The sequence below is a fragment of the Bombyx mandarina genome, chromosome 20 (assembly GCF_030267445.1).
Source record: "Bombyx mandarina strain Sakado chromosome 20, ASM3026744v2".
Taxonomy (NCBI): Eukaryota; Metazoa; Arthropoda; class Insecta; order Lepidoptera; family Bombycidae; genus Bombyx; species Bombyx mandarina.
The window spans coordinates 9,162,628-9,185,338 of NC_143226.1; the positions used below are offsets into that span (position 1 = coordinate 9,162,628).

A 22,711-nucleotide genomic window follows, 5' to 3' on the forward strand; every position below is an offset into this window, starting at 1 on the left:
CTGTTGAAACGATTACCGTATTTGTGTTACACTTATTACAAAAATTAGCAACTACCTATACAACAACTACATACTATCTGTCATGTATTAATTTGTCAATGTTTTCTGTTCATAATTAATTTGTTGGTCTAACCAAATAAATAAATAAACCAATAAATTAAATAAATGAAAACTCGAGTGGCGGTGAAATTCCTCTATTCACGTAACCATTTTATATAGGGGAATTATAACCCAAAAGTATGAGTAGAATTAGTACCTAGTGCAGGTAAAAAGGCCGCGTTAGTCTTATTACTTTTACTGGTGGTAGGACCTCTTGTGAGTCCGCACGGGCAGGTACCACCGCCCTGCCTATTTCAGCCATGAAGCAGTAATGCGTTTCGGTTTGAAGGGTGGGGCAGCCGTTGTAACTATGCTGAGACCTTAGAACTCATATTTCAAGATGGGTGGCGGCATTTACGTTGTAGATGTCTATGGGCTCCAGTAACCATTTAACATCAGGTGGGCTGTGGTGAGCTCGTTCACCCATCTAAGCAATAAATAAAAAAATATATTAAAATTATATCCTGGTGATTCGTAAAAACAAATCTGAAAAATCGTGTGCTTACAATCATCTTTCTCAGAAGAAACATGAGCGTCACGTCCGGATATAAACGCAAAAATAGTAACAAAAACCACCATTTTGAATTCGAATATCGCCGCCATTTTGCGAACTTAGTTTGTGCCAGTAAAAAATATAAATGAAATAAAACCATTGCAATAAACGTATGAAGATTTATTGAAAAACATTTACGACCACAAAAGGTTTTATATGTAGAACATTACGATCGAGATAAATTGTTATTCAATTCAATGTTTTCCCCAGCCGTAGCCCCAAGAACCCCAGTGCAGAGGGGCGGTTACAATCGGAGTTTTGATGATTGGAGCAGTGATGATGGGAGCGGTGATCACCGGGGTTTTGATCAAGGGGGCGGTGTAGACTGGAGCGGAGACAACAACGCGGGGGTACGTCAGGCCGTGGTTGACATAGGTTGAGCTTATGGACGCTGGGTATGCTGGGATCAACGAAAATTATTTTATCAGTTATGTAATTTTAGTTATGTGGCTTCAGATAGTGAAATAGTTTGAAATGAATGTGATTGCGATTCGAATTTGCATTGCACACCACGAAAAATTTGTCTTCTTCGAAATAAGCAAACGCTACGAATTTTGCCACTAATTAAATCTTTAAAGGCAGTTCGTGTCACAATTGATGTACCTACAGACGAGCTGCTATTCCGGGTTACTTTTTGTTCAGTGGGTACCGAAAGCAACTGTTCACTTTGAGGCGATTAACATCTCAATTGCACGGCCAATATCATTGTCACTTTCCAAAATCTTTTCAATCATCAATCTGCGGTAGGCAGCGGCTTGGCTCTGCCCCTGGCATTGCTGAAGTCCATGGGCGACGGTAACCACTCTCCATCAGGTGGGCCCTATGCTCGTCAACCTACAAGGGCAACAAAAAACCGATCGCGAGTTGTTGTATGAAACTAGGCGTTAAATAGCTTGATAAACATATTGTTGTCTTTCACATATTCACGTTTCATAATTTTTTAACTAATATATTTTTTTTTTTTTATAAATAAATATCTACATCTTATTTATTGATAAATTGCTTTACAATAGTCAAATTCAGTTACCCGGGAACACGAAACCTGCAAAGTATTCGGAAAGTCAGAAGTAATGAAATTACAATAATAACTTAGCGTGATTAAGTCGCCAAAAGTAGTTTTGGTCATGTCTTCGACACTCTAATACCTAAGAATGTACTACAGTCCAACTACACTTGAAATATATCAGAATGTTCTCGCACATTGTAATCGCATTCAATATTCTACGATAATCTTGCTCAAATCGTTCGAAACTCTGTTAGTCTTGCACCATGTGTTGCAAGACGTATGTAATACACAAGGTCGCTTCTTGTATTTTCTTGGCTAGTGTCATTGTCTTTTATGGATAGCAAAAAAAGAGTTCAACAAAAAGTAGATTCTCCTACTTCTATTTCAGTATTTTATTTCTTAAAAAAACATTGCTTATCCTCATGAATCCGAGAATAAAGCATTTTATTTTAATAATATAGGGAAACTAGGTGTACTCGCCCGCTTCGCTGGGCATTTAAAATTAACATTATTATTTATTTTCATTATTATAGGCAGTCCAACACTCATATAAATATTAGCTTATCCATTAAGTACATGTATTTTCTACATGGATACCAAGTTTCAAGTCAATCGGATGCACGGTTCAATAGTTATAACGGAACATCCGTAAAAACCACTGTAGATTTATATATTAGTATAGATATAGCCGTATGTAATACACATTTTACTGTCGTAGGTCGCTTCTTGCATTTTCTTGGCTAGTATCATTGTCTTTTATGGATAGCAAAAAAAATACTTCTACAAAATATTAGATTCTCCTACTGTTATTTCAGGATTTTATTTCTTAAAAAAACATTGCTTATCCTCATGAATCCGAGAATAAAGCATTTTATTTGAATAATATAGGAAAATGATTTACCGAGCCCCAGTCCCAGAGGCGGGACAGGGTTGGTCAGCACCATACCGACGAATCCCAAAATGATTGCTACCTGAAATAAAATAAAAATGTTTTGCTAAGGTTATCAGAGACGCACAAAAGGACAAGGGCACTCAGATACTATTGTCAGAGAACTTGAACTGAAATGCAGACACCGACTCGAATACAGCAAATATCTATATATTTAATACATTTAATAAAATTTAATAATACATTTAATTATATATTTTGTCGATGTTCTGCAGACCATACGCGCATGTACACTCGCCAACAAATCCACCCCTGCCATACAGAGTAAAGAGACTATGCCCGGGTAGAGGGGTTCGCCCCGAGGTTTGATCCGTACCCCCTCAATGGTGATGATGAATTCAAACTACATAGTATAAACCACGTAAGTGACCAATAAAATGAATCTTCATGTAACACAACGAACATTTAAATGTATGACAAGATGCATACACATATCGTCAAAGATATCGAAGTTTTCCTTGACGAAGATTTAACGACTATCCTGTGACTTTTCATTTTTTATTGTTTGTTTGGGTGGACAAGCTTACGGCCTACCTGGTGTCAAGTGGTTACCGGAGCCCATAGACATCTACAACGTAAATGCCGCCGCCTACTTTGAGATATGAGTTCGAAAGTCTCCGTTTTAACAGTACAACAGCTGCCCCACCCTTCAAACCGAAACGCATTACTGCTTCACGGTAGTAATAGGCAAAACCAATGATATCTTCATGTCAGAACTTGACAGGACGGTGAGGTTGACACGAGTGGTCACTGGTCACTACTGAAGATAAGAAGACGGCGAGTGTTGGATTTAAAAATATATTTATGGACACTAACGCAATACTGATAGATGGCGGGAGAAGTACTAATGATCTTTGGATTCTTAACTAAGCAAAGCTGCACCAAGCATCGCTCAGGCTATGCCCCTAGCATTGCTGAAGTCCATGTGAAGCGTATGCTCTTCATCTTCGTAGGCAATAAAAAAGTACTTACCGCACACTTCATGTTTGTCTACAGAAAATACTGAACTACTGTTTTACAGTGCATTAGTTCGGCTTAAATACATTTAAAACGGACCGGACGTGGCTAAATATCCTTTTCGCAGCGAAATCCTCGTCAACTGTCAGTTTAGCATCACGCTACGCTGTTAGGAGTTGCGGTAGTAATAAGGTCACGATTTGCATAATGGTCGAATGTTTCTATCGCCTAATTAACGTTCTTTGCCGTTAGCTTGGAGATACCATTTCGGCCTTGGCTATGATTCCTGAATAGCCGTGTGCCAACAGAACGGTCGTCTGGTGTAGTGGTAAGTGACATGGTCACTACACAAGGGGGTCGCGGGTCGAATCCCGCCAAGGGAAGGTATTTGTTTGATAAATATAAATGTCTTTTCCAGGGTTATGGATGTGTCTTAAATATATGTATGTGTATAATAAAAATCTTACATTTATTACCGTTATCTGGTACCTGTAACACAAGTTCTTTACGAACTTATCACGGGACCAGTTAACGTGGTGTGATTGTTAGTAAATATTTATATACTTAAAAAAAAAATCGTCCTGTAATTTTTAATTATTCTCGAAATTTTAAATCGTATCAAAATAGCATTTTTGACGCTAATTACATTTGCGTGTTCAAACACCATATTATCATGTCGCCGTTTACTTTGACAGAGTGTCAAAGTTCAATTCTAGTTCAAAGTTAAATTTACTGCTACTGCTTTAATAAATTATCTGCTATTTACTTATATATTTTTTTTATTATTGGTTAGATGGGTGGACGAGCTCACAACCCACCTGGTGTTAAGTAGTTACGAGAGCCCATAGACATCTACAACGTAAATGCGCCAACCACTTTGTAAATTAAATTAACGGCTATTTACTGTCTTCATTCGTCGTGGCTTAATGACAGTCGTGGACAAGACGCGCAGTGAGTTCGTAGCAAACAATGCGATTGTGGTATTGAGATTTCGGGAATATGTAGTACTTAATGTACGAGGCTTGTGGAGAGTACTTAACGGCAGGCAACGGTTGGCTCTAACCCTGGCAATGCTGAAGTCTATGGGCTACAGTAACCACTCACCATCAGGTCGGCGTATGCTCGTCTGCCTAAAAGGGTAATAAAAAATAAATAAATACGTATTCATGACTGACGGCCACTATGAAGGATTGAACGGCCGTCTGGTGTAGTGGTAAGTGACATGGTCACTACACAAGGGGGTCGCGGGTCGAATCCCGCCAAGGGAAGATATTTGTATGATAAATATAAATGTCTTTTCCAGGGTTATGGATGTATATTATATATGTGTATGTGTATAATAAAAAATCTTACATTTATTTCCGTTATCTGGTACCTGTAACACAAGTTCTTTACGAACTTACCACGGGACCAGTTAACGTGGCGTGATTGTTAGTAATTTTTTTTTATATTTATTTATTTATTATTATTTATTTATTATTGTGTACTAAAAATCAAGCTCGCAATTCTATAGCGTTTTTTTTCCTACCCATGCTGATAGCCTTGAGAGGCTATTTCAGCGTTATCGAACGAGTAGGTGAGCTCACGGGGCTCAAACCTGGTGAAGTTGCTAACACTGGCTCTAGAAAGAGCAGTGCTTCGCAGGATCTTTCACCGGATCGGAAACGCGACCCACTGAGAAGATCCGGCGAGAAACTCAGCGGGCTGTGTCTGTGGGTTAGTTACCCGAGCCCTTCGTCGCAAGCGACCGGTTCGACGAGAACGATGATCGATGCTTAAGATACCTAAAAGTACCGTTAGTGGATCGGGAGGATCCGAAATGACGTGTTTTGGGCGACGTCCATTGACGTAAACCACATGGTAAACCATTGTTTACCATTCGGTCCGCAGGATCGAGTATGTATGTAGCGTAATTAGCCACCTAACAACAGGTGGGCAACGGAATAAAATAAATTTACAAATTCTTCGAAATTTTCGATCAACAAAGTCAGAAAAACGAAAACACCAAAACACTCTTCTTAATAAAATTGTAACATTACTTAATTAATAAAGAAATCATAGACAAACATCAAACAACAACACGAATTACTTTTATTACAAACAAAATATATATTTAATATTATGTCATAAATTACATTTTAAACTATTGACGAAACGTAATTATATTTCCCTTCTCAGGAGGATCGTTGTCCCGAAACACTTTTTATTGCTGAAACAAATGTAAATGTGAACAGTTACTCATTCTATTCAATTCTATCAGCCCATCGACGTCCACTGCTGGACATAGGCCCCAAGCCTCGCCACAAAGACCGGTCCTGCGCTGCCTGCATCCAGCGGATCCCCGCGAACCTCAATTGGTCGTCGGCCCACCTTGTGGGAGGCCTACCCACGCTACGTCTTCCAGTACGCGGTCGCCACTCAAGAACCTTCTGGCCCCAACGGCCATCCGTTCCGCGAGCAATGTGTCCTGCCCACTGCCACTTATTAGATACTTATTATAGTTACTCATTAATAAATTAAAATTGGGTTTGAGTAAACCCACGCTATGAAGGTTCCCTGTCTAAACCAAAGCTTTCAAGACAAGGCTACGGAGTCCCTTCAGTACTAATTTTGTTTAACCCTTTGAGTGCAATGTAGGTCACCGGAACCCTACGCGGCGCACTCAAGTAATTATTCCGATTTCTGTTACTAAGCGTCTGGATTGCGCAACTTTGCTTACTTTTGTTTATAATGTAATTACGTTTTAGTCTTTTATGTCTCTTAGGAATCATTTTCAGTAACTTCGAATATGTCTTTCCCAGAGTCTACTAGGCATTCCGGCGTCTTAGTAATAAGATCAAAGAGAGAAATCAACGTAATTACTTTAGTGACTAGTACACTTTTAGATCTACATGGCAGTCAATGCGTTAAGTAGGTACTGTTGCGTGTGTGTGTAAGCGTCACTGATATAATTGATAAGGGCGTAATTAAGTAATTTTAATTTGCTGAAACTAAATCAGTATCTATGAAAAAGAAAAGAAATTGTTGTAAGAATATTGTTAACATCTTTAACAAAAGTAATGCAAAGTTATTCTACAAGGGTTATGTATGTTTTTTTAGTATTCAGTATATACAGGAGAAATCCTACTTTGCTACTATCCTCCTCCTCTGTTGAGTGTGCGAAGCTTATTAATTATTTATAGTTGAGTTTTAATTCCATCGATTATTGGAGTCTAACCGTGACTTCTCTAGTGACGGTTGCGAAGTTTTCTAGACGGATCTAGAGCAAAATAAAAGTAGTCTACCTTCCATCGGTCGTTATCATAGTCCCATTTAGACGATATTCCGTCTATTGGGTTGACGCGTAACTCCAGCATCCTCCTCAATTGAGCCTTTTGTGACTCTTTGGACAGCGATTCGGGAAGAGGTTCATATACTGAAATATAAACAACTATTTTAAAATCCCTTGAATAGAATTTTATATGTATTAGTTTTGGGAAAATAAATCTAGTATAGTCTTTTATAGTAGTCTATAAAACGTTCTACTATCTTATATATCTCTATTATCTTACCATAATAGTGGTTGAATATCATTGCCCAAAAGGGAAAAGACAGAGCGATAAGCAAATATCCCAGGATGAGTTTCCATTGTCCTGTATAGTGCTGAAATTCGGCGAAGGTCTGACAGAAAGAAGCACGATATAACGCTTTCTTCTCTTCGCAGCAGAGGAGTTTCCAATCTCCCTTCTCTTTCTCGCGCAAGGCCTGGAGAGTAACATACAACCGAGTGACTGACTGGCCTGGGTTAAGAGTTATTGGTTAGATTCCCACTTCGAGTTAGCGTAGATTTGGCGAAAAGTTTTTTTATTTTTTTCATTGCTTAGATGCATGGACGAGCTCACAGCCCACCTGGTGTTAAGTGTTTACTGGAGCCCATAGACATCCACAATGTAAATGCGCCACCCACCTTGAGATATAAGTTCTAAGGTCTCAAGTATAGTTACAACGGCTGCCCCACTCTTCAAACCGAAACGCATTACTGCTTCACGGCAGAAATAGGCAGGGTGGTGGTACCCACCCGCGTGGACTCACAAGAGGTCCTACCAGCAGTAATTAGGCAAATTATAATTTTGCGGGTTTCATTTCTATTATGAATGGTTATTATTTATTATTTCAATCGTGAACATTGGTTGAGTAGGTACGTATTTCATTAGAAAAATTGGTACCCGCCTGAGATTCGAACACCGATGCATCGCACCGGACGTCTTATCCGTTAGGTCACGACGACTTTAAAGGTATGATTATGATTTGTCCTCGAATTATTATATTAAAATTATTTATAGATTAAACCAAGTTTAGCTGCCGATAAGAATCGTGATCAGTGATGGTACTCATGTTATTCAGAATATTAAGTATATCATTTTCCGCCTAATTCCATTTGTTTGGTCCATCTAATGTTAATATTATGTACTCTTAAAACCTACTAGTTTTCAGGTTATGCTGATAATAATCCCAAAATTGATATTTACCCAGATATCTTTGGTGTTTTCTTTGAATCTCACAGCTGGAAAGGGAAATTGCGCTTCGTCCTTGTAATTGGCCATTCCGTTGACGCCATAACCGACCCAGTCTCTGTTCCCGATCCTACATCGATTGTGAACACTTCTGACTAAATTTAAAGATAATTTAAATAATCTTTTTGGACCTAGTAACGACATTTTTTGACATTTTCTAATGTGACGTGTGTGTTTTTTAAGTTCTTTGTGTTTTGTTATCTTCGAAAAAGGTTTGTTAGGTGACATGTTTTAAGTGATGTAACTAAAGGTATAATATTAAAATAATTTAAAATCGTAAAAGGCGATGATTTACCACAGAGAGAGTAGTTGCGTTCTGAGAGTTTTTTTAAGTTTCAGTATCACTACTTTCAAACGGCAACTTTGACTTTTATTATTGACTTTATTAACTTAAATGAGCAACGGTGATCACCAACCAACAATGCCGTCTGCCTAGAGTGGCAATAAAAATATCAGATTTAAAGAAACCTTCAAGGAAAAAACGGATTAGAAGAGATTAAGCAAATAAATGTCAGTACCTAATACTAGGTAGCTAGGGTAGGGTTTTGTTATTCATTGTAAAATAACACAGTTAATGATAAAAGATTTTATGACGTATGTCATGTGTATTTTTACTATAGGGAAACCTCCTGATCTGAACCTTAAAATGAAACAACATAAGACAATAACTTTTAACTGTATGGTCATCATTCGTTATCCAAAAGTGTTACTCGAAAGATGTCACTGTTTGTTTTACTAGGTAAGGAATTGATTTTTTCTTTATCAATTTGTGGTTTATCATATTTGTGTGTATATTGTTTCTTATTAATAGTCTCTTTTCGGATTTTTCTTTTAAAAGGTTGTGTGTTCTTCTTTTTAATCGTATTCTTTTCTGTTTTGGCATGGTATACATCATTTTTTGTTGTATCAATCTCAATACTCAGACCTTTAGAATCACTATAATGAGTTTTAATTTCATAATTATCTGAAACGCTTTCGTCTTTATCACTTCTGTCTTCAATATCAGAAGAATCATTTTCACTGTCTTTCTCTTCTTCACTCCTTTTAGTAACTTTGAATTTTTCTGTAAAAAGCTTAATATATTCTTTGTAAGTGACTGTTGGTTGTGGCGTTATTTTATAAGATAACGTTGTCCAACGATAAGGAGCGTCTAGGTCGAAATCGACGTTATTTGGATGATTTATAGGAATGTTCTGTTTTTGTGAAGTAGTCAAGATAATTGATTTAGTTTGTCTACTACTTTCAGAATAGCTTGGTAAGAAAAATATTGTATTGTTAGCAAATGGATTGTTTGTCATGGACGAGGTCACTGGAGTGTTGAATACTTCATTGAATCCGTCGTTTAGATCACCGTACAGTATATCTTCTATCAGGCTAAAGTTTGATAGGAACAAATTACCTAAAATTTCGGTTAAAGTGTTAATTTTTTTCGAGAATCTCAAGTTCTTGTTCCCAAATTGTGAGGGTTTTTTAATTTTGTGTTCCTTCTTTATTCGTTTACGCCGTATGTTTTTTGTTTTATGATTTCGTTTCTTTAAAGCATTTAGGGATCTTCTAAACGGGATACCGTTCTGAAAATGAAATAGTAAATAGTGTTTAGGTTTAGTACGAAAAAATGTGCCAATGCTACCTTATTTACATTGAAATACAGTATAGGCTAAACCTTCGCAATGTTTTCTCAAATTGTAATGTTGTGTGTATTTCAGACACTAATGCGCTCTCTTATTTATGGTGATGATGATGACGACAGAAATACTTTAATTGAGAGACGAGGTATTACAAAATAATTAAATGTTTAATGTAAGTTTAAAAAAAACGTACAGGTTTTACTATTCCATCAATCCATTCCGCATAGTATCCGAGCTTAGTGAACACCGTTGGCGAGTCATGCGCCCCACAAACCGGTGAGCCGAAGCTTATCACTCCAACCAGTGTATTGCTCACGATACCCGGTCCACCGACGTCTCTCTGAAGAGTCAGAAAGTAATTAATCATTGCTGTAACTAGTAATATGTTATAAACAAGGTGAACCATAATCGTAACGAAAATGTTTTTTTTTTGTTTTTTTTATTGCTTAGATAGGTGGACGAGCTCACAGCCCACCTGGTATTAAGTGGTTACTGGAGCCGATAGACATCTACAACGTAAATGCGCCACCCACCTTGAGATATAATTTCTAAGGTCTCAAGTAAGTTACAACGACTGCCCCGCCCTTCAAACCGAAACGCATTACTGCTTCACGGCAGAAATAGGCAGGGTGGTGGTACCTACCTGCAGGACTCATAAGAGGTCCTACCACCAGTAAGTCGTCCGGTTCATGATCCGAGGGGTAGCAGGGTCGTCTGGCGTCAACACTGCAATGAGACTCGCGTTTCAGAAGAGGGTGTATGGCCTTAACCTAAGCAAAAACTCACCTTCTAAGTTAAGATTTTGATATAGGACTCCGCTGATTGATTTTTAAAATTGTTGAACACAGTGCAAAATATATTGGCTATGCGCAAAACTGGTATTTTATTGTTTTTGTCGTGCATCTATCTGCATTAAGAACCGTCTTTATACGTCTTAAGAGTAATATTTTTAATTTAATAATGTTTTTAAGTTTATCTAGCCTATTTCTATCTCCTATACTTCTATGTCAACTCACATTACAGGCTCCACTCCCTTTTGAGCTATATCCAACGCAGAAATTAAGATTCGTTACGTAATGTCTGAAAAAAAGGTGAAATTAAAGTTCTAATTTTGTTCAGTTAGAAATTGTTCGAAGTTTTCGAGCCCATATGAATCGGAACTCAAATCTTGTTTACTTCTGATGCCTTCTAATAGAGCACAGGTAAAACAGTCGTTGTACCAATACAATTGAAACTTCAATATTGTGTCCCATAGGTTGGGCAATAGCACATTTGCACGTTTTCCTAATGGTAGATCGTAATACACCTACATGCAGTTATGTAATACGATGCAATATGCAATTCTAATGTAAGTCTACTGAGAAAATATGCTAAATATATTTGCTCCCTATTTCGCACTGAATAATACCCGTATTTACATTTCTAAAACAGTAGTCATACTTCATATCATATGTCTTAAGAATGTCGGCGGCATTTATGCTATATTTTCTATACGCCTTCTACATCTTATGCTCAAATTGGTGTGTATTAGATGGCCTGAACACTGCCCACTTAATCGAATGTAAATACATTATTGGGAACACACTTTTCGCTAAACATGGCTTTTAGGAATGCAAAAGAGCATAGAGAGTGTCTTCCCGGAGGTTCGACCGTCCAATTTATGCTAGATAGATTATCCAACAATTGGCCCCAATTGAAATTTTATGAGTGTCTATTGCTCCTGTTAATAAAATGTTTGTTTAAAATTTTAACGGTAGGCAGAGGCTTGGCTCTGCCCCTGGCATTGCTGACGTCCATGAGTAACGGTAACCACTCACCATCAGGTGGGCTGTATGCTCGTCTGCCTATACGGATAAAAAAAAATCAAAAAAAATGTGACAAAAATTGACGAAATATTTAAAGTTAAAATTGAAAAGCTTACTCTGTGTATATCTCTTTACACGCTTCGAGATTGTAGACGTCAATTTCTGATTTTGAGAATGGCTGTTTGCTTGAGTTCTGTAATAACTGTTATGAAAGAAGTCAATTGATATTACGGGCTCTATATTATTATTTCCCTTATTGATATTGCTTAGGTTAAGTTGCTCTTCCCAGAATACAGTATTTTAGAAAAAAAACTGTGTGTTTGTCGATCGAGAGACACCTTCACTCAACACTAAGAGTCGATCAAAGTTTTTTTTTTTATTGCCCTAGTGGGCAGGCGAGCGTACAGCCGCTCTGATGGTGAGTGGTTACCCTCGCCCATGGACTTCAGTAATGCCAGGGTTAGAGCCAAGCCACTGCCTACCGTTAAGCACTCTCCACAAGCCTCGTTTGAAGAAGGACATGTCATAGCGCTCGGGAAACACCGTGGATGGGAACTCATTCCAAAGCCGGATGGTACGTGGCAAAAAAGATATCTGGAAACGCACTGTGGATGAACGCAGTGGCTCCAGGTTGAAGCAATTGAGCGATACTTAATATGCAGTCTCACAAAGGAATTATTACAATTAAGGTGGTTTACAATTAATCTCGTCTTACCGTAATGGATGATAGTTTGAGATTAGAGAGTTAAATTTATCTATAAGTCACATACAATGTGGCGGGTAGCCATCATACAACGCAAGATAATTGACAGATGCCTGAATCTCGCTTACGACATTTTCAAGATAAAGCGCATATATACAAGTTCCGAACAAGAACATTCGGACCGTCGGTCTACCGAGCAATATCACCCGCTCGGTGGAAGATCTTCCCTTTCGTCGTTAAGCCTCCCCAAACTGGTGACCTGCGACGGAACAATCGCAACCTTCTGATTCATCATCAGCGCATCAAGAACTTCGGCTACCACAATCCCCGCATTCTCGCAGATAAAAGCAAGTCATCGACAGTCGTCCCACAGCAAGCCAGCATCGCAGCCTCAACAGGACCATTGCAGCCGACTCACCGCGCTTCCTGGCCCTACGGCACGCACCTACACTGCCTTATCACGCAGCATTCAATCTCAGTCTCGACTCACCGCAGACTTCGAGCAGCACTGGCGACAATCACGCAGCATTTAAGCTCAGTTTCGACTCACCGCAAACTTCGAGCAGCACTGGCACTTGTAAGCTAATCTCAGCACGGAAAACGATAACTAAAATGACACGACCTCCGGTCTCGGAGGGGAGTGATGTGGCGGGTAGCCATCATACAACGCAAGATAATTGACAGATGCCTGAATCTCGCTTACGACATTTTCAAGATAAAGCGCATATATACAAGTTCCGAACAAGAACATTCGGACCATAGATTATATGATTCGGACCGTCGGTCTACCGAGCAATATCACCCGCTCGGTGGAAGATCTTCCCTTTCGTCGTTAAGCCTCCCCAAATACAATATTAACTGTGTTCACGAGTGCTCGCGTTTGAAAGTCTTTTAACATTATATTGTTGATGGCATGAGGGGTGGATCAGCTAATTTAATAATAAACAACTAACATCCGTATCACCCCATCCCAAAACAGTAACAGCACTGACACTACCAGCCAATGCACTTGCAGTTCGATCATACTTAATTCTTCTAATTCTTTTTTTGTTAAAATTAATCTCTTTCTCCATTCTCAAAATCAGCAAGTTATTCTTTAATGTTACAGGATCGTAGTCAGGATGGAAGTGCAATTTAGATATTGTTATGACTTGACCGTCTTCCTCTGCGTACTCGCTTCCTATTCGAACGAAGATGCCTTTAGGATTTTCCCTGTAGTATCTGTTGTTATACGCTCTGTAAGGATAATGCCTATATAGTTTTAAGCTTATACCGTATATTGTTATAACCGTACTCAATCCAGCATGTTCTTTTACTTAAAATATATTGAATAGCGACCCGCCCTCGCTTCGCTTCGGAAACATTAAAACACATATGAAACAAAAAAAAAAAAAATAAAAAAAAAAAAAAAAGTAGCCTATGTTCATCAGGGACAATGTCAGCTTCTAATGGAAAAAGAATTTTTCAAATCGGTCCAGTAGTTTCGGAGCCTATTCGAAACAAACAAACAAACAAATCTTTCCTCTTTATAATATTAGTATAGATATAGATATATTACTTGTAATGTTACGAGTAATTACAAATAGTACTATGCCAGTAGAAGTAACGCCATTTGCAAAAACGGATATCGAAACAACAGAAAATTTTCTCAAATGTTTCGAAGCGTTTTTCGAATGTTCTAGGGTATTTTGTCAGTATTTCAGCTGTATCGAGATTGTTCTTATGGCCCCGAGAATGTTCGAAACGACTATACAAACGTGACATGGTGACATGAAGCTAGTTCTATGTGAAGCGAAGCAACGAACGGATCACCTCAAAAAAGCGAAACATTCATTCCGTATACCTTATTTATCGTAAAAACTAAATTAAGTTTTAATTAGTATTTCAATGTTTTTATTAAAGTGGAGCCCCAACTCATAACAGTTGTAAAACATACATTTAACTTAATGTTAATCGGCTTAGTGGCCACTACAGATTATACACAAGATAGTAATTAGCTACGAGCTTTTTGAAAATATAACCTGATTTCGAAGCCATCCCAGACTGGAAATTCGAAATAAGGACTATCTGATTGTTCTTAACAGATCAGATATCCCATAGTGACTATCATCATGCTATTTATTAGTTCTTAATACCACTGTACCATCTGTGAGTTGTCCTGCTGAAGATAAGCCTTTCTAGGATTCCTAAGTTTAGGGTCAGACTGCAATGATGGTTTGTTTTTGGTGGCTTCGAGTTAACGTACATTTGTAAGCAGGAAGCCGCTGTGATTACAAAGTTGATACTGATGATGGAGCCCGCACAGACAAATTGTTTCAACATGTGTATGCTTGCCATGAAAGGGTACCTCCCATACTTAGTCGTGTTCCCATTGAATATTCTTCTAAATGAAGTGTTTGTAGTCAATCTGTCATCTGAAACATATTCCTATGTACCATAATTGGCTATATTTTATAATACATATTTTATCTTATACCAGTAAAATCGGTCCGCTTTATTGGCTGATTTTTTATTTGAATTTTTGAATGGTAAGTCGTTCGAGTCGTTGATGATCCCAGTCTCAAGGTTGGTTTAGAATTAATGGGGTGGCGGAGATATTTTGGGTCTGTATGCCACCGCTTATTGTAACAAGTGGGCTGGGAGAAACTAGTGGAAACGTTATCTTCGTCACCTATTTACCATCGAACCTTCCAACAACTCACCAAACTTACCTGAGACCTGAGGCCACTAATATAGTGCTCTTCCAGTGTTCTTTCTTTCCAGTTACATGAAAATCCTGGAATGAACCCCCCCTACGTTACTTCCGTAGCACTATAACGTCCATCATGCGGTAGCCACGTTCCACCAGGCGTACTATACACTAGACCAGGAGCTCCCAAACTTATTTTGTCTACTACCCACTAGCCCATAGACATCTACGACGTAAATGCGCCACCCACTTTGAGATATAAGTTCTAAGGTCTCAAGTATAGTTACAACGGCTGCCCCACCCTTCAAACCGAAACGCATTACTGCTTCACAGCAGAAATAGGCAGGGCGGTGGTACCTACCCGCGCGGACTCACAAGAGGTCCTACCACCACTTTGAGAATAAATTATTATTTAGCCCCCCCCTTTTTAACCTACTTAAAAATCAGTATAGCGAGAGCTCCGTCGGGGTCTAAGAGTCCTCCTAAATGAAATTTCAAATCGCCTACCAAGCCTCTACACAACACCCCCATTTTTTTTCTGGGCCTCTTACCGCCCCCTTTTAGGCTTCCAGCGCTCACAAGGGGTTATCGCTCACTTTGGGAAAGGCTGCACTAGACACTTAAATTAAACGTATTAAAAACAAGCGAGTGAGAAGTACAAGCGATCGAAGTGAAATCTTCAGAAGTGTTCTCTGTGTCAGCCTCGTGCAGGCTAAATATAATATTATAGATGTACTTATAAGAATGTTACGATTCAGTGTCGCTTTTTCGTTTCATCATATTTAAAATCACAATGGTGCTAAAGAAGTCTTCAATTTAAAAACCAAAATTATGGAAATTTAAAACAATATTACAAGCAATGTAGGTATAGCATTTCATCTGTATTATATTGTTATATTATACGGTGGTGTATACAGCAGGTGGGGTGAGAGTTGTTACAAAAACCCGTACTTTACTTAACTGATCTTGCGATTCGCAACGGAGCACGGCGGCGTTATTTAATTAACGTTATGCATATGTATTGGCAATTTATACTTACTCCATACTTTTAAATTTATATATTGTTTTTCTGTTTTTGTTTTATTATCAATAATCTGACTCTCATGAGTGTCGTTTTGAACTAAATCCTGAATACTGAGAGAGTCAATTTTCTTAATAAATTTGTTCAATACTTCCATTGATTCAGTGGATTCCAAACGATCTGTTTCATTAAGTGTTGTTTGATCAACAGCCTTTGGTTGTTTTGTTGTTTTCATTTCATATTCTTTCATAATTTCATTTATTATTTTCATGGTTTTGGATTCTATTGCACTAGTGTTTTTTGTATCGCTTTTACTTACATCAAGCATTTGTTTGTAAATTTCGTAATTGTCCTCGAGTATTTTATTTAAAAAAACCTGCATTGAAGTTAATTGTTGACCCTTGACTGAATTTTTTAAACCGTTTCTTAGTTTAAATTCAGAAAACAATTTGTTGATGACAGCATGAATATTCTCATTGATTTTGTGAAAAAAATTATTTTCTCTTTTAAAAATATCATGAAAATATTTGTTTTCTGCATCCGCAAAAGTTATAAATGAAATAAAAAATACAAACATATACATTTCTCGATGAATAACGTGAAATGTGTGTTTTGTTACAATCAATTTATTGATTATGCAATAGCGTTCAATCCATTTTACTATTCTCAGGTTTTTGTATTGTAATCAAACATCAATTTTAGCATAAAATAAAACAATGCATTTTTCGGAATTTCTAGTATTTTCATTGTTTTTAAAACGGGTGTTAACATTGAAAAGTTTGACGGAAAACACAAATAACAATGACACAATTACAAAAATAGAAAATACCATTAGTAATCTATTTACGCAACTCAATGTTAAAGAAAATGAAGACATTGAGGAGAACTATAGAATACATCGATATTTTACAACAATGACGAAGGAAAACAATCAGGATATCTATAAAATTTTTGAAAATCATTTTCGCACAAACAATACTGATCTTCTAACATATGTTATAGATGAAATACTAAATGAAGACACAACATCCAACAATGACAATGTCAAAAACATTAACAGTGCTTTAAAAAAACTAGGTGCATTAAAAGGATTTTTAAATCATAAAGTAGATGCAACAGCACACACTGGGGCTCTAACCCTGTTCGTAGAAAATGAAAATTTAAAAAGGAAAGTAACGAATGAATCTTTACAAGACGACGATTCCAGTGACGTTGAATTCTGGCGTATGTGTAAATTGATTTGGCTTACAGCTACATAACTAAAGTACTATTTCAAGTTCCACTAACTGTTTTAATAAATTGCTAATAGGCTGTCGATTGTGAGCACTCATGAACAAAAGACGTATTACCTATGTTAAAGGAAGTGATAACACAAAGTACATTTTCCAACGAGCGGGTATCGTTGCTCGGAAGATAGCTCTTGTGATTTGTATACACATTAAAGATTTCTTGAGAGTATTATGGATCAATAATTTGCTTAAACCGTATAAGCAGTTATTTTAGCTTTATGTTGTTTTTTTTGTGGGATAATTACCATCATGTTCATGATTCCTGTTACGTCTGTGAGATCTGGTGATCACTTCAGATGAAGTGGGTTAAACAATCGGGTGGGTGACCAAGCTCATCCACGACTGGATTTAAGTGGTTACCCAAGCCCATAGACATCGTAACGTGAACGTGACTCACCTTGAAACATGAAATCGAAGACCCAAATATATTGCATAACGGCTGCCCTTTAAAATGGAATGCAAGAGTCCTTCGCCACAAAAACAGGTAGGTTAGTAGTACCTACTCGTGCGGGCTCGCAATATCCCCTAACACCAATAAAATCATTTCTCATCTACCAAAATGAAAGAAATAACAAATTTCACAGAACCAAGCGGTCGTAGGATCTACCAAGGCAAAAGAACTAAAGTAAAGTACTTTCCGTTCATGGCCAGTATTGAAGTGTTCAACAAGTTTCAATGTGGCGGTTCCATCATCAAGTCTGATCTGGTCATCACCGCAGCTTCATGTTTGCAATTGTAAGTTTAGTTCAATTAGGATTCTTGGTTTAATATTATCATTATTTAGGGCAGAATCACCCGTGTGGTGTGACAAAATTATCGTTTATAAACAAGGAAATAGCACATCAAGTAAGCTTTTTTATAGATTTTTCTGGTAAACGACCTCACGTCCCATCTGATATTACATGGTAACCGGAGTAGAACTTAAAGAATGAAGGTGGTTTGAATAAAATCAGCTTATTATTTTTTGACAACGGGATAGATTTGGTTAAACACAGTTTGGTGTAAATAAATGACTTAAACATCCTCTTCCCTTCGTAAATGTTAGACTGTCCTTGAATCCAGGGCATGGAATAATCGCTTCTTCCGAGAGAACCCAGCCTTTTTGGCCGTTCGTGTCGGCAGCACGTATTATAACGGCGGCGGTGAGGTGATACCGGTCCTTGAAGTCTATTTCCACCCCTCTTACAACCCGAAGAACTTAAGAAGCAACATCTGCTTACTAAGACTCCAGCGGAGGATCAAATTTAGAAGAAGAAGTAAGAGAGTGAGAAAGATCGATATTGATAGAGAAGATAATCCTCTGCCTTTGAATACCGATGGTGTTGCCGTTGTTGGTTGGGGGGCTAAAAGGGTGAGCTAAACTTTATGTATCTATATATAAGAATATTGATTTGTTATAAATAACTCATAGCTTTAGTTAGTTTCATGAACTCTCAATCTAGAGTGAAGATATGAAACGAAGTCACTGATACCACTGGTCAGTTTATTTTTATTACGCTTTTTATTGGGGGCAGCGCGTAATGGTGTATTAAAGTTGATGTTTTTATGTAATGACAGAAACTGTTAGCATTGCTCTGTATTCTAAAAAGGTATCTGTACTTACAATCACCTAAACAAATTTAACCTAGTTTTGTTTTAAGGGTCCTTTTTTATTGTTTAGATGTGTGGACGAGCTCACAGCCCACCTGGTGTTAAGTGGCTACTGGAGCCCATAGACATCTACAATGTAAATGCGCCACCCACCTTGAAATATAAGTTCTAAGGTCTCAGTATAGTTAGTAGGTATATGTACGTGCCCGTTCATGTCCACTATCATCTAAGTATTGGTATCAAGGATAAATAACTAAGAGTATAGGTGCAGGTAAATGTCCAGGTAAATGGCAGGTACCTGTCTACAATTTGTAAAAGTCAAGAAAAGTCCTCTAAAACTATAATGTTAGAAGTCACTTTTGAAAGTCACAATTCTATTGTTATTTCCTCTAAGCTCTTTTGAACCGACCATGATAGCTGACTACAGGGTGCCTATGTGTTTAGATTTGACATTTGACCGCCGTGGACTTGACTGGACTTGACCGTCGGCAGTTGGCGGTTGTTTACAAGAGTGTACCAGACTCACCACAAACCGGGAGAATTGTCTTTTTTTTTTCCCTACCTAAGCTGATGGTCTAGAGAGACTATCAGCGTAACCTCACCATCACCTCTAGTAGGTGAGCTCATGGGGCTCAAACCTGACGACGTTCGGAAACGCGACCCACTGAGAAGATCCGGCGAGAAACTCAGTGGGCTGTGTCTGAGAGTTAATTTACTCGTCGAGCCCTTCGTCGCAAGCGACGGGTTCGACGAGAACGATGACCATTGCTTGAGGTACCTAAAAGCACCGTTAGTGGATCGGGAGGATCCAAAATGACGTGACGATTTGGCGATTGCTCGTGAGGCGCATATCATCTGCCCACAGCAATGATGACTGACGACCACTACCCCTCTGACAAGAGTGATACGACACAGAACGGAAGTCGCGGACTATTAATAATTATGTATTTTACAGGCGAGCAACATTGTCGTCGATCCATGGGAAAATAGATTATCCTTTTCAGTCCTTGATGTTTATCCAATGTGGGATTGTAAGGATGTGTATTCCAGGTGCGTAGAACTCAATATATATGTGGACTAATTCAGATTAGTATCATTTTTATATTTCATTTTAACGTGTATACAATCGTTTGTTTTATACATATATTTTTTTGTAAGTCTTTATTGCTGATACTAAACAATGATATTTACACACAGTAGCAAATTGTTTTAACTTAAATCTAATACATCGGGTTTCCCGGTTCAGTGATCAGCGTGTCCTGTGACACATAGGCCTCTTCCAGCTGCTTCCATTCTTCTCTATTGGTAGCTTTTCTGGACCAGATTGTGTTTTATACATATAACTAGTATTAAATATAAAAAAGTTGAAATTTTTCCTGTTTCAGTCAATACGTAACAAACGATAACTTCTGTGCCGGTTTCCTATCAAAGGGCGGAGGCGCTTGTAATGTATGAAGTTATAGTTTTTTTAAAACTTATATTTTGTTTTTACTATCGACCAAAGCAGAATAAAAATGTACAAGATACGAAGTGAAATTAACTAACCTTACCATTACCATTTAATAAACCTTATTTCTCAAGTGAGATCCACTTAACGCGAAGATGAAACCGTTATTAGGGTTCCTCCTTAAATTAAATTTCAAAGTAGCGTAATTTCATTAATTTAAATTAATATTTTCATTACACGTTAGACGGTACTTAACACAATTCTCTTGTATAAATGAATAACATCTCAGTAATCCGTGTCCATGAAAACTATCAATTCTAAAATGAAAATCGCTGACGCGAAATATATCTTAAGCTCAGACAATCTTAGGAACTAATTTCTAGCTATCCGGCAGCAGGGCATATTCTAAGCCCCTCCCGACCAGGAGGCATCCTGCCTATTTCTGCATTGAAATAGCTTTTTTTTCCTACCTATGCTGATAGCCTCGAGAGACTATATCAGATTCTCACTAATGTGTAGGTGAGCTCATGGGGCTCAAACCGGAGTGGTGCTAACACTGGCCCTAGTAAGAGCAGTACTTCGCAGAATCTACCACAGGATCGGAAACGCAACCCACTGAGAAGATCCGGCGAGAAACTCAGTGCGCTGTCTGTGGGTTAATTCGCTCGTCGAGCCCTTCATCGCAAGCGACGGGTTTGACGAGGACGGTGACCGGTGCTTGCGGTACCTGAAAGCACCGTTAACAGATCGGGAGGATCTGTAATGATGTGTTTTGGGCGGCGTTGACGTGAAATAGCAGTTCAAAGATGGAGCAGCCTTTAAATTAGACAATTGAGATTTCGGTCTTATGTCTTAGATTATAAGGTGGCGTTCAGATTGTGATGTCTTTATACCTGTATCCCCTAAACACTAGGATAGCTGTGAGTTCGTTAAAGCATCTACGGGAAAAATAGATAAAAATGAAGTATATATATCATATAGAATAGTATGTATATAAAATGTTATTAATTTCCGCAGCACGACGTTGGCGGACCGGGTATTGTGAATGGCCTTTTAGCTGGTATTATCAGCTTCGGAGCTCCCGTGTGTGGTGCATCCGATGCTCCCACCGTCTTCGTCAAAGTTGGGTTTTACGCTGATTGGATAGATGAAATAATGTCGCAGGTGATTAAACTTATCGTGGATAGAAATGGATTTCTTTCCTTTTAATTGGAATATGTTATTGCGGTCGAGATGACGATGTCAACCTGATGATGTGGACTATCGGATTTTTCACTTCCTTTTTATATTTAAAGTCCTTTTTTTTTTTTTGGGTATTATTTTGGCAGGTTATTAAAATGTATGATTTAATTTTAATGGTGCTTGCTGTGCTTCATATGTAAGCTGCCATCACTAATTTAAGCTTCAAATTCATTTTCGAAAGTTTAATGGTAAATCAATGAGAAATCTCAGTGTTCGCTCCTATTAGCAGTATTATTAAAGCAAAATTATTCCAGGACGTTCCGCACGGGAAGAAAAGAACAACATTGAAACCTCCAGTCTACACGCACATGCCATCTTACAAGCCTGAAACTACGACTTTCATAATCGAACCGTTGAGCGAGTCCAAGTTAGAAGACGAGGTAACCATCAACAAGGAACTGCGGCAGTCGAAATCAGATAACAAGGGGCTATTCAAAGAATTCCTAAGAACGATGTTTAATGAGGAAGAAATCAAGCAATATGCTGATTTAATTGATGATACGGAAATCGATAACGATAATATTGGTGTTAATGAAACAAAATCTGTGACAAAACTTGATTTTGAAACAAGTGAAGTGACCGAAACTTATCAAAATAAAATTACCCAAGAAATTCAAGTTAAAAGACTATCGAAGACAGATTTGATAAAACCAGTGGAAATTATGAATACTGAAAATAAGAAAACTTCTAAATCAGTAAAAAATGAAAATAAAGATTTAAAAATCACAGACGAAAATATTTTAACTTTACTTTATTTGTCTGATGATGAAAAGAAAGAAATGGCAGAACGCACAGATAACGAAAGTGGCCTAGGTATAGCAACAGATTCATTTAAAGATTTAACGTTCAGAAGTAATTCCTCAAATGCAATTAATTCGATACATAAGGACGAATTTTACGATTTAATTGCAGAAATTATTGATGAAACGGAGAAACGAACTAAAAGATGAATGCATATTTAATTTAATAATAAATATTTTGATTTTTTTGAGTTTTTTAACGTCTACTTAAATGAGCTGGAATTTTGTCGTCTATTAGATTCTAAATCTATTAGATTGGGTTTTAATAACAAAAAAATTATTTCACTGTCAAACCGTTGTAAATTGCAAGGTACGCGTCATTAAGCAAACAGAATGCAAAACTTTATTAATTACCTTCGTTATTCAAGAAATCGATTCAT

General features: G+C 37.7%; 4 protein-coding genes across 4 annotated transcripts; 1 reads left to right on the plus strand and 3 right to left on the minus strand.

The window, feature by feature from the left end:
• Nucleotides 1–768: 768 nt before the first annotated feature.
• LOC149500741 (uncharacterized) lies at nucleotides 769–3,627 on the minus strand. The gene is made up of 3 exons (XM_089735627.1): nucleotides 3,580–3,627; nucleotides 2,560–2,629; nucleotides 769–1,052 (listed from the first exon to the last, which is right to left on the minus strand). The coding sequence occupies exons 1-3, from the start codon at nucleotides 3,589–3,591 to the stop codon at nucleotides 847–849; spliced, it is 288 nt and encodes a 95-aa protein (XP_089591753.1). The 5' UTR covers nucleotides 3,592–3,627; the 3' UTR covers nucleotides 769–846.
• Nucleotides 3,628–6,747: 3,120 nt separating this feature from the next.
• Nucleotides 6,748–8,337, minus strand: LOC114251297 (cytochrome c oxidase subunit 4 isoform 1, mitochondrial). The gene is made up of 3 exons (XM_028185512.2): nucleotides 8,073–8,337; nucleotides 7,116–7,308; nucleotides 6,748–6,979 (listed from the first exon to the last, which is right to left on the minus strand). The coding sequence occupies exons 1-3, from the start codon at nucleotides 8,259–8,261 to the stop codon at nucleotides 6,792–6,794; spliced, it is 570 nt and encodes a 189-aa protein (XP_028041313.2). The 5' UTR covers nucleotides 8,262–8,337; the 3' UTR covers nucleotides 6,748–6,791.
• Nucleotides 8,338–8,803: 466 nt separating this feature from the next.
• On the minus strand, nucleotides 8,804–13,541 carry LOC149500742 (uncharacterized). Its single transcript, XM_089735765.1, has 5 exons — nucleotides 13,207–13,541; nucleotides 11,667–11,752; nucleotides 10,762–10,825; nucleotides 9,939–10,085; nucleotides 8,804–9,688 (listed from the first exon to the last, which is right to left on the minus strand). Exons 1-5 carry the CDS (start codon nucleotides 13,324–13,326, stop codon nucleotides 8,804–8,806), a joined length of 1,302 nt encoding a protein of 433 aa, XP_089591891.1. The 5' UTR covers nucleotides 13,327–13,541.
• Nucleotides 13,542–17,865: 4,324 nt separating this feature from the next.
• Nucleotides 17,866–22,481, plus strand: LOC114239916 (uncharacterized). Its single transcript, XM_028170340.2, has 6 exons — nucleotides 17,866–17,987; nucleotides 18,315–18,603; nucleotides 19,798–19,892; nucleotides 20,228–20,291; nucleotides 21,307–21,453; nucleotides 21,786–22,481. The coding sequence occupies exons 1-6, from the start codon at nucleotides 17,896–17,898 to the stop codon at nucleotides 22,479–22,481; spliced, it is 1,383 nt and encodes a 460-aa protein (XP_028026141.2). The 5' UTR covers nucleotides 17,866–17,895.
• The last annotated feature ends 230 nt before the right edge of the window (nucleotides 22,482–22,711 follow it).